This window comes from Tetrahymena thermophila, assembly GCF_000189635.1.
Source record: "Tetrahymena thermophila SB210 genomic scaffold scf_8254754, whole genome shotgun sequence".
NCBI lineage: Eukaryota > Ciliophora > Oligohymenophorea > Hymenostomatida > Tetrahymenidae > Tetrahymena > Tetrahymena thermophila.
The window spans coordinates 265,099-278,282 of record NW_002476514.1 but is presented as its reverse complement, the minus strand read 5'-3'; the positions used below and the strand labels follow the sequence as shown (position 1 = coordinate 278,282).

Here is a 13,184-nt window from a genome sequence, read left to right as displayed (position 1 = left end):
ATTTCTGCTCATTTTTTCTTTTAAATAATTTTTGATGTTCTACTTAATACTGAAAAAACAATCATTGTTATAGTAAACTTAATTATTAAATAATTAAAATAATACCATTAATCAATAATCAATTAATTTTGCTTAAAATAAAAGGCCATATTTAGTCACAGCTTATATTTGTAATTTGAAAAAATAAGTAGTAAATTAATTATTGTTAACTTTTTTCACATATTCTAAATTTTAGGAAAATTATTTTTTAAATAATTTGTCTTTAAATTGGCTTTTTAAATTAATTTAAAAAAATGAACTGTATATGCAATCAACAAGAGCTTAAATTTTTTATAAAATAATAAAACTTATATAAAAATAATATAACAATAATACAGTATCATACATCAAAAACTTTCAATAAATTTAAAAAATTGATAATTGAAATTAAAAAAAATTATTCTATTTTAATTTAATATTTAATATCTAAAAGTGAACATTTTAATCTCCTTAAAATTAAAATTTAAAATGTGTGGCAGTAATAATTCAAAATTATTCAACTTTTTAATTTATTTTTATTAATTAATTTATTATATTTTTAAAATTAAATTAATAAGTATATAATAAAAGTAAGAATTTATTATTATGACAAATATTCTCTTATTAGTTTATAAAAATAAAAGATTTAGAAGTTAACTAAATAAATATAAATAAATCATTTTAAGATTGGGATAAAAGCTATATTATAGAATCTATTGATTCTCCTTTAATTATTAAGTATCTTTATTTAACCACTTTAGTTTGAGTAAAAGCCTTTCTCATAAGCAAATAAGAAATAAATAAATCTAACTACTACATGATATTAATTAAATAATATCATACTCACATCAAAAATCGCAATTAAAAAAAATTTTTTATAGAAAAACAACTAAATATTTTTGAACCTTACCTCTTTTATTCAATTATTCAAGAGAACTAGTGATAAAATAAAAGTACATTGAATTTTTAAAAAATAACTTGTCTGCTATCTAAATTTGTGTTATTTTGAGCTATGTAATTAATTTAAAATTCCAACTCTTAATGAGCTGTGACAAAAATAATCAATAATACTCAATCAAATTAATGAAAAGTTCAATTTAATTAAATAAACTTATCAACCAAAATACTGTATTGTTAAATAAATTTATGGATAATCATTTCTTCAATTTTTATAAATAAACATATTTCATATGTATGTTTAGAGTTTTAGTAATGTCAAAAAATATTAAAAGCAATATGAATTAAGAGTTAAATATGATTTACTGAATTTGCAGTTTAATTATATTTATACCTTAAAGTAGAAAAATTGTTGATTAAATAGATAGCAAGTTTGTAACATTTAAGGATTTGATACATAAATAAATTGATTCTTTGCTAAATCCTACTAATGAATATTCTCAACTTATTATACTTTAGGTGATTCTTAACCTAAGGATGGTCATCCTTTTAATAGATTCTTAAATATCAATCAAATTCATTCATACTAGCATTTATCGCTCGATTTTAGGCCATGATTAACCATCTCCTTATCTTAAACTGTTTCCTTATTTTTTACCTATTTCGTTTTTATTTTCATGGAAATGGGAAATGGAATTAGAGAATAGTCTATCAAACCAAATTGTAGGGATAATCCAGGAAGAAAGGAAGAAGATCGAAACTATATACTTAATCTGCTTTTCTTTTAATGAAAAAGCAATTGTAGATGAAGTAATCATTTTATAAGCAAATGTACTTTTGATATAGGCAGAATAAGAACGTTAAGATCTGATACCAATTATTTACAGACTCTTAACAAGGATGATATTTAACATGGAAATGGAATTATCTTAAGTAACTATTACTTTTATGGAACAATATAGAGTTTACCTATCATCAACTAATTAATAAAGATGATGATAAACTACTATAGGATATCTATGAACTTAATTTGTTGCTAACTGCATCTATCTTAAGTAGCTCAGAGAATTTGAAACATAAATTTGTTTTTGCTAGTCTTGATTATTTTGAAAAAATGTTGGAGAAAGTTAAAAGCATGGGGATAAAATAACCAGGGTTATCAATATAATATGACATTTTTATCTGGAAGATGATGAATAAAGGTATCCCTTACCTACCTATGAATAAAGAAGCATTAAGAGCAATAGCTGATGGATTCAAGATGAAAATAACTTTTGATAGTAATCAATCAAAAATACGAAAAAATAATAAATATATGCTGTAAGGCTCAGTACCTAATGGGCTGAATAAATAGCATCAAATTTTTTCTCTAGAAATCAATTGCTAGAATAATAGTTAAATCAAAAAATGATTATCCAAAAAAATCAACCCCTTTAATTTATCAATGAAGCTATGATAATCTCAAAAATAGATTTCTTGTAAGAAATTAGTTTAAGCTAAACACATGGCTTCCCACACTATACATTAGAGTGATAGAGAACATCAAGAACTTTCCCAGATAGTATATCTATAATCTAAAAATCAATCAATCGTTCAAGTGAAAATATAAGAAATAAATCATTAGTATTTACTTATATGTGAAATGGAAGGAAGAACTAAATTGCAAAGCCAAATGTTATATTAGAAGATATAGGAACTGGAAGTACTGATATAATAAATCGGAGTTAGGTAATAGAAATTATTACATCAAGTAGAATTTACTAATATATGAATCAGAGTTATAATAAATTTCTACACTTCAAGTTATTAATAAAAGGAAAGATGTTGCAAGAATCCAAGCAAAGGCCCACAAAGACATCCTATAAACTTTAGAGCATTATATAAAAAAAATATCTTCTACCTTACGAGATATTTTATCTAAAATAAATACAGAAAACATAGGCCAAGAGTTTTAAGTTTACTAAGAGTTGGAAAAGACTATTCACCCTTAGAGAAAAACATAACAAAAATTGAGTTAGATAATAAATAATATTAGTAATTAATAAATAAATGAATAAGGAAGATCATCTAGAACTGATGAAAAAAGAAAGGAGTTATTATGATGCACTTCCTTTTCTATGATTAAAAACATGATTGAATCAATTGTGAATTAAATATAGGAACAATATAATGAGATAGCTACCAGACTTAAAAGTTCTCAATTGAACATGAATGATTAATTTTCATCAAAATTGAACTCAGATACTTTTTATACTTATATAAAAAATAGAGACTGTTCTTAATTCCATATCAAAAATATCGGTAGGAGAATTTGATTATTTAAGAATTTTAAAAGAAAATAATCAATCATATAAACAGGATAATAGAAAACACACAATATTAAAAAGATTTGAAAAACATTCCTACCTAATTTATCCATCAAATAAATGTTGGAATTGAAGAAGCATTAACCCTAATTAAAGATATTAAAGAAGGAAGAAATAGAATACTTGTCTGCACAGATAACTCATTGGAGAATATTTAGTAAATGGGAGAAATTTTAGATAATATAATGGAAAGAGCGTTCTAATCCGAATAATTTACTCAGTCTATAATGAAAATTGTGAGAGCAGCAAAAAGAACACATTATAAAATGTTAATTATTATTATATTTATAAGTTAATACTTGTTATGTATAGATGTATGAATGTAATAGCAAAATCAAGGAATTTTAAGTATGCTAAATAATTACAATCTATTTATTAAAAATGGAAATGGAGATAATTTTAATATCAATAGCTTGTAAAGAATATGGGTTTATGTTTAAAAAGATTAATAACAAGGATGTGATATATGATCTATTTGCTTGAATAATTGGAGTGATATACTTAAATAATTTTACTTAAAAATTAAAGTCTTGTCTTTGTTTCTTATAATATAAGCTATTATCTTTATTTAAAGTTAAATTATTCTATAACTAATAATTTTAAAATAAATAATATTATTTTCTATTATTCATAAATTTTTATATTTATTCATATTTTTTTACCATTTATTTATTAAAATTATAAACATATTTCAAATACAACTAATCTTTTTGATTTAAGTCACTTGTTTTGTTCTCTACTTTCAATTCTTCTGATTTATTGATACTTTTTTAACTTTTTATATAAATTAGTTTAAATTACTAAACAAAATTAACTAGAATAAAATGTTTAAATTTTAAATGAAATTTAAATCAATAAATAAAAATAATTTTAGCAGAATAAAAAGAAAAATAAATTATATTAAAAGTTAATAAAAAAAGTTTATTACAGCCTAAATAAATAAATAAATTATTTTAAGTAAATGTATTTTAAGAAAGCAAAAATATAATTTCTTTAACAGTACTTTGAGCAAATTCACAGTATCTTTCTTTTACTAAATCAAATCTTGTATTTTTTTTGTATAGTTGAATGAAATATCATATAAATCTATTTATGGAGAATATCCTTTCACATTATTATATAATAAACTAAAAATATAATATTTCTTTTCTTTTTAAAAGTGTTACTCTTAAAATTTATTAAATATTAAAGTCATCTTATAGCATTAGAACATCAAAAACTGTTTTATTATTTTTTTCTTTCAGATATATTTATTTTTAATCAACTTATTGGTTTTCTTTTGAATATTATAATTTTATTTAAGCAGTTCAAGATAATTAAAACTCCTTCACTATTTTGAATCTGCTTCTACATAGAATTTTTAAATTTTCATGAGTTAAAAAAAAATTATTTTATTTTATATTAAATTATTTGTTGATTTTTAATTTAATTTAATAGTAGTGTCTAATATATGTTAAGTAGTTACTATAAAAATAGATCGCAAAATATAATATTTAGAAATTAAATAAATAATAGTGGGTAATTTATTTTGATAATTTATAATTATTCTATATAAAACTAATTGTATTATATATAATATTATGATTTATTTATTTGAAATTAAAAAATATTAACCAGATTATCTAAACTTTTTATTAATTCTCCTTGATTAATGTTTTTCATATATCTTTCAGATGTGAATTTTGTAAATAATTTTACTATAACATCTTAGCATAATCATTAAATAAATGACTTTAAAATAAATTATTATTAAGAAATTAACAAAAAAAATGATATGTTGGGTTGAAATGAATATTAAATAGCTTTATTTGGATAATTTTTAGTACTAGTATTAATTAACTAATTGATTAAAATAAAGTTAACACTATTTAAATTAATAAACATATCTTTTATTGTAATAATATTCTAAAGTAAAGTAATGATTTTAATAATTGAATATTGAGAGTAATAAATCATTATATTTACAATAATATTAAAATCTTTATTTTTATTTATAAGCTATAATAAAAAAATTTAGAGAAAGAATTAGCTAAATTATTGATAATTTTAATAATTGATTGATAGATAGATTATATTGTGAAAAAATGTTTTTCTATATTTTAAATTAGTATTTAAAAATTTAATAGCATCTAATTATTATTCTTATATATCTTCTAATTTTAAATCTACTGCTAAAAAAAAAATTTTGTATTAACAAAATAATTAATTTATCGACTAGTAAAAGATTATCATTATTAAAATAGACATTCATATAATTAATTAGTAATACAAATGATTTATCGACTAATTTTATATTTTTTTATTAATAATAGACAAATTAATATTTTTAAAAATATTTTTAAATATCTTAAATAAGATTTGGAAATTAAACATCATGTTAATTAATTTATTTTAATTTTTACTTATAATTTTTAAGATTTACTATCTATAATTATTTTTTTATATAAACCAAATAGTTATTTTATCTATCAGTAAAATAAGGTTATCATTTAATAATAGATAAATGATTATATTTTATAAATATAATATTTTAAGGGGAAGTAATGATTATAATTATTCAACATTAAAAAAGAATTATCTTAATTCCTCATAATTCGTAATCCGCAAAAAAATAGTGAGGCTGTGGGTAAAAATGATAGAAAAATCATACATTTTAAAAAAATTAGCAATTAGTAAAGCAGTACCTATCGAGGATTTACGGTAATATTTTTATTACTAATATTTAATTTACCATTACAAAAAACTTTGTAGAACTAACAAAATAAATGATATTTTAGCTAGCTTTAAAAGACTATATAATTTTATAATAGATAAATGTATTATTAAAAAATATTTTTTCTTAATTTTAAATAAGGATTTAAAAAATTATAAATCATATGAATCAATTTCAATTAATTTTACATCTAATTTTAAAATCTATAAATAATAAATAATTTTTTTGAAAGTTACTGTTATAAGATTCTCATTTTTAAATATTGACATGTTAGTTTTTAGTAATACTTTTACGCAAATTAATAATTTAAGGAAAAATAATGTTTTAAGTAAAGTAATATTTTAAGGAGATTAATATTTTAAAGGAAAATAATGATTTTAATAATTAAGCATTTAAAGTAAATAAACTCACTTTTTTACCTTTAATTTTATTTAAAAAACCTTATTAACTAAACAATTACTGTATTTATCAACTCATCATTAATTCATACTATATTTAATAATAGACTAATTTCTGTATTAAATAATCATTTTTTAATAAAAAGTTAGAATTTAAATGCAAAAATCAAATAGAAAAATTTCATGCTTTTTAGTTAAATTTTTTTTTTACTGATAGAAAATTTTTTTAGTACTAACCAATCAAATCGACTAATATATAATACCCTGAGACACTGCCTTTTTCAAGGCTACATACAAAATTTGTATTGAATCGACATATTTTTAATTTCTTATCATTTTTACAAAAAAAAATTACTAAAATAATGATAATTTTAAAAGAAATATACTGTTTTAGGATAGAATATTTTCTTTAAAAAAGCCACTGTTGTCTTAAATTTGCTTTCTTTAATATATTTTACTTTTCAAATAGAAATATATTTTACAAATAATTTAAAATGTCTTATAAAAAAGAAATTTAGTTTTTAAATTTCCGGTTGTTAATCAAGCTTGATTTATTTATCTACTTAGATTATTAATTTAAATTTTATTAATTTTTCTATTGAAGTTGACACAAAATATAAAAGAAATATAAACCAAAAAATGTGATCTATTATTAATATAGATAAAAGATTAGATTATTAGAAATCTTACTGTGTTTATAGTTATTATTTTTAAGAAAAATCATATCTAATAACAAAAATTTTCTTAACGTTATTACTTGACATCTTTGGAGTGAGTTAAAAATATAATAGTGTTTTATAAATTTTTCTAAACGAATACTTTTAAGTATTAAGAAGTATACTTTCTTTAAAATAAAATAATGTAAGTTTTCTATTTTCTAAAAAATAGAAGAGTAAATTTTGTCAATTTAAACAAATTATTTAAATATTTTTAATTAACACTTAATGATCATTTTATTTATTGAATAATTCGATAATATCTAAATTATACTATTTTATATTGTTTTATACCATTAAATTACAATTTGGCAAAAATTATTTGAATATTTTAATTTACACTTAATGATCTTTTTATTTATTGAATAATTCGATAATATCTAAATTATACTAAATTCCTTTTTTGTAATGTTTTATACCTTTAAATTACCATTTGTTAATTATGAAATTTACATTAAATGGTATGAAAAATTATTTTAATCAAGAATTTTTAATATTGACTTGATTTGATTTGAAATCATTTTTCGATTTAGCTTTGCTAAAAAATGGTCTTCGTAAAAAAAGAGATCCAATAAAATTTAGAAACATCAATTATTTATTAATCCCTCCTCCCTGTACATAAAACAAAGTTTGTTAATTAAAAAAGCAAAATTGATATTACATCATAATCCTAATTATTTAGGATATTATTACTTTTTTTAAATTTCTTAGAGATTTTTAGTAAGTAAACCTGGTAAATAATAATTGCAAGTGAAATTTTTAATTAAAGAGATAGCGTAAATTGATTTATTTTTAGGATGTGTTTTTTCCATAGCTTCCTTCAAATTAAATAATGACTATGAAAGCGTAATGCAAATTAAAATAGATAAAGCTAAAAAAATTAAGAAATTATTACAATTTAAACAATTTATCTATCTAATTACACTAAATTTTTAAAATATTTTTTATTCTTTCTTATTTAATGCTTGAATTAGTGAATCCTCCTTAACTTTAAATGTTTGATTTTTTATAACAGTGAACTGAAATATTTTCTATTAAAAGCCAAAACATTTTTTATGATTTAATAAATCATCAGCATAATATTTCATAAAAATTGGTAATAATAGAAATAAATTATCAGATTATGAATTATGAATTCGCTTTAAAATAATTACTAGTAAGATAATCGTATAAATATTTATAAAGAAGATTTATTATAAACAAGAAGTGGAATTTAGAAAGCAATAAATGAGCTAACATTAATTAATCCAGTTTAGATAAAATAATATGAATACTGAATGTTCCATACCATACAGTTGATATCTATTTTAATAATTTTTATTTCTTAGTTTCTCTACTGAAATATTATTTAAGTTATAAATAAAATTTACCCATCAAATTTTCAAATTAATAGTTATCGCTGCTTCCTAAATGATAAATTTACTTGAAATAGTTAAGCTAAATCTTACTCTTACTTTTTCGAGAAGAGGAATTTACTACAAGGTGTTGCAGTAAAATATTAATATATCTACTGTATACACTATAGTTTCAGATATTTGGGGAATTTCTGGATTATTTTTAAGAAAATTTTTATATGCAAAAAATATAATTTATAACTAAAATAATAGAAATATAAACGCAAAATAAAATAATTTATGTTATAATCTTAATATTCTCTTATTATAAATCTGTCTTAGATAATAAATTAAGGCTTACTAAATTCTTAAGAGATATTTTTTTTAATTTGTAATTTAGGTGAGATTAAGAGGTTAGGTAATATCAATTACTTTCAATTCTTAACTGTAAATTCGATTAGAAATAATCAAATATTGCTTAATTTTAAAAGCTCACTAATTAAAAATTATGTGTTTTTATTAAGTTATCTTTTTTAATGGCAACAATCCCATAAAATTATCTATATTATCACAAAAATTTAAAATTAATAATTAATTAATGGCTTTTTTGTTATCTAAATAAACATTATTATCACTTTAGAATTTTATTTAGTTTTTTATAATAATTTATGCATATTAAATAGATTATGTTTTTTGGATTGAAAAATCTAATAGAGATTTATTATTTATATTCAAGATATTTTGTTAAAATAATTTAAATAGAATTTACATTAGTCAACTTTGCATTAAAATTATATTTTAATCATAAAAGTAAAAGAAATTTCTATTTAATTTTTTAAATTGTTCATCAAAAAGTATAGAAATAAACTTAGTGGTGATTAGGATTTAATAGAAAGATACTTAAAATGAATGTGTTGGGGGCTAATTAATAAAAAAATAGATAAATTCTTTATTTAAGTAATAGCTAGTATGTTTTTCAATTTTATAAATTAAATAGATTATTTTTAGATTTTAATTATTTAGTTACAACTTTATTATCTTAATTAGAAAGACTCTTTCTTTTTCATTATTGCAGTATTTAAAATATATTCATCTATATTTCTTAAAAAATTAAAAAAAATAATTTTATGATTTTAATTTAAGCATAGAATTATCTTTTACACCAATCTACTATTTAACTGAATGATATATAATAAGAAAATATTTTCAAAATTATTTATTTTTAAATCTACTGTTACTCAATGCGTTGTAGCTTTTACCAAAAAAAGGTGTAGAAAATTTAGATTAATTTTTTAAATAGTTAATCGAAAACTGTAAATACATAATTTCTCTTTCAAAGCACATAATAAAAAGATAGTTAAAATATTTTTTTAATGTAATTAATTAATATGTAAGGAACATTAAGAGATTATGAATATGAATATAATTTAATATGCATGTGTTATAAATTTAATTTTTGATTATGTTTTTAGCTAGAATAAAAAGTAATATTATTTTCTGATGAATGCGAAATATAAATTTAATTACAAAAAATTTTGTGGAGATTTTGTATGACTTTGGTCAAATTTTGAATAATTTAAATGTCTTAATCAATCAAAATAATAAATTCAATATATAGTCAGAGTTGGCTTAAAGAAATAAATTAGTATTACCCATCATTAATTAATAAAATGATTGAATTTGGTTTTATGGATTGTTTAGGTTTAGTTTGAAAAATTTTTGACTAAATTAAATACATGTTAAGCTAGCTAATAAAACTTATTAAAGCAAATAAATTGAATACCATTAAATCTCTGTCAGAAAATGTACTTCTTATTTAAATTATTTACCTAGCCATAAATGAAATTTTAGCGCCTTTTCATAAACATATATTATTCTTCGTAACTTTATATTGCTCTTAATTTATTTAAATAGTTATGCTTGATTATTTTATTTAAATTAGATTATCTTAATTCATGATCTTTACTTAATTAAGTAATTATTGAGATATAATTAGTTATTTCTAATTGTAACATGAAAGATTAGATAATTAATTAACAAATAAATTTAGAATTAATATCTAACATAAGCTGTGGGTAAATTGGCGTAATTTTATTTGTTATTATAATCTAATAATGGCTTTGATTTTAATTATTATATGGTAAATTGCGAATAACTCACCATGCTTTAATAGTACGTATATTAATCTTAAATTTCATGAGTTAATTAAGCAATTTTGACATCATCAAATCCTAAAATAAAACTTTAAATACAAAATAGCATGAGATAGACAATTAATTTAAAGGATATGATTATATATCATCATGCAATAAGTTTATAGTTTTTTAACCATATATTTTCACTTTAAATAAAAAAACAGAATAGAATGCTTGTAAAAAGATTACTTTAGAGTAAATTATCTAGCTTTCATCTAAAAAATAAGTATAAATATTGATAGATCTTTCAATCAAATGATTATCAAAATAATCTAATAAAAAAAGTAACTAATATCATATCTTAATTAATTTTTTTCTGGCTTGATTAGAATAGCTATTACATGAAAAGAAAAGTATTAATTAATTTTTAAATGTGTTAAAGTTTGATTCAAATTATGGATTAAACTTTCCAAAAAAATTATAAAGAATTTTTTGGCAAATAAAAGCAAACAAATCAAATCAACTCAAAAATTACTAAAAAATGAAATAATTAAATAATGAAGAGTTAATCATTAAGAAAAATATACTCCACTTAGCAGACTTTCATAAAAAATCTTAAAAAGGTGAAAGAAATCTACTAAATAAATGGTTCTAAGATTCTATTAAGACTTATATTTTTGAATAGATTGCATCTCCTTTAATTGCTAAATACCTTAATTTAAGCTCTTCCGCTTAAGTTAAAGCCTTCATTCACTAGTAAACAGAGCCAAATAAACCTAAGTATATGGGAATTATTGAGTAATATTTTATCTAAATTATCAAATATAACCAAAAAGACCTTTTTCTGTAAAAACTATATGAAATTCTTTTGAATCCTGTTGATATTACTCAACAAAAAGAAAAGTAAAATTATAACACTGAGAAGATTGTTAGAAAATAATTTGTGTGTTTTCTAATCTTAAGATACTTTGAGCTATTTGGGTAATAAGACATTCCCTCATTTTATGAACTATGGAATATCTGCTTCCCGCTAGAAATTTAAACTAAAAAAAAACTCTCGAAATTTGACAAAAAGGTTGAAAATAAAACTTTGAAATTCTAGATTAGCAATGAAGGTAATCTAAACACTAGTTTAAAAAGCTCATGTGACAAAAAGGTTGAAAATAAAACTTTGAAATTCGAGATTAGCAATGAAGGTAATCTAAACACTAGTTTAAAAAGCTCTTCTTGTTTTTTAAATAGTAGTGTCTTCCACTCTTCTCTATATTTTAATCCCTATTCAAATATTTAAAAGTAATAAGAAGAGCCTTCTGTTTTTATTTCTTCGAAAATAGATGGCTTTTCTTAATCAAACAATATCTAATAGTCTGAAAACTTATTAATGAGCTACTAAGATGATCTTTATCCTTAAAATTAGCCAATTAATAATAATATATATGAAGAAGATTAATACGAAGAGGAGTCCATGAACCATTTTCTCTAATTTTATTATAATTAATAAGCAACTTATCAGAATTAAAATCAGATACCTGACTAGAATATATACAGCAATAACCATTTAGAGCATTATGAAATTAATTATGAATGAATATTTATCCACATGATTTGATTCGCTACTATATTAATCATTCATCATTATAATATAAATATAATTTATCTACCTACCTACTAAAAATGAAAGGGTTATAATGTAACCTCTACAAGAAAAAATATATAATTAACAAATATTTTAGAATATATATTTATATATATATATATATATATATATTATCATAATATATATTCATACTTAATTCAAATATGATTAAATACTTATTAATATATGTAGAATTAACGTTGCAGATTTCGCAGATTTTTTAAGAAAAAGAGAAGAATTTTTAAAGTTATATAATTTATTTTTTGGATTCATTAGATTTTCACTACTTTAAATAGAATTAAAATTACTTGTATATAATATTTTATATTTATAATAATGCTAATAATTTTATTTTTTAATTTTTTAAGTTAATAATTTAATAAGTTTTACAAATTAAATATATTTATGAAATATCTACTAAAAATAATATTAGAATATCTTTCATAAAAAATTGAATAAATTATTAAAAAATATTAAGTATCAAGCAATTACTTTGAGATAAATAAATATGTCAATAATAGGTTTTAATCATCCATATAAATCAAATAAAGTAAAGAAACTATTAGAAAGCGCAACCTTATAGCTTTAAGGAAATTAAAAATACTTGAAAGAAAGTAAGGGCATTTGAAACATTAATAGTTTTTGATTGAAAAAATTTAAATAGTTTATGAGCTAATTAATTGAGATATGATGGTGCGACTTAAAATAATAGAAGATTTATGAATAAAGCAGAGTTTAGGGAAGCAATTTTGTCATAACTATGAATTTGTCAATGAGCATTGTCTTCATTTTATATTTATAAATATATAAACCCTGAATTTTAGTGTATTTCTCTTAAATAAAGTTGATTGAGCATTTATTATTTATAATTATCATCTATTTTATATTCTAAATATGCAATGGATTATTTTTAAAAAATTAAAAAATATATGATAGAAAATTTGAAAATAACAGCATTAATGTTGAATCAT

The 13,184-nt window shown here is 19.7% G+C and overlaps 3 protein-coding genes across 3 annotated transcripts; all 3 read left to right on the top strand. All coding sequences in view use genetic code 6, as the record gives it.

Annotated features, from left to right (window-relative positions):
- Positions 1-1,452: 1,452 nt before the first annotated feature.
- Positions 1,453-2,326, top strand: TTHERM_00609440 (hypothetical protein; the record flags this gene model as incomplete). The annotated part of the gene is made up of 2 exons (XM_001010585.2): positions 1,453-1,848; positions 1,928-2,326. 2 exons carry the CDS (start codon positions 1,453-1,455, stop codon positions 2,324-2,326), a joined length of 795 nt encoding a protein of 264 aa, XP_001010585.2.
- A 231-nt stretch (positions 2,327-2,557) lies between these two features.
- On the top strand, positions 2,558-3,017 carry TTHERM_000609439 (hypothetical protein; the record flags this gene model as incomplete). Its single annotated transcript, XM_012796187.1, has 2 exons — positions 2,558-2,643; positions 2,732-3,017. 2 exons carry the CDS (start codon positions 2,558-2,560, stop codon positions 3,015-3,017), a joined length of 372 nt encoding a protein of 123 aa, XP_012651641.1.
- Positions 3,018-11,118: 8,101 nt separating this feature from the next.
- Positions 11,119-12,165, top strand: TTHERM_00609420 (hypothetical protein; the record flags this gene model as incomplete). Its single annotated transcript, XM_001010583.1, has 1 exon — positions 11,119-12,165. One exon carries the CDS (start codon positions 11,119-11,121, stop codon positions 12,163-12,165), a length of 1,047 nt encoding a protein of 348 aa, XP_001010583.1.
- Positions 12,166-13,184: the final 1,019 nt, after the last annotated feature.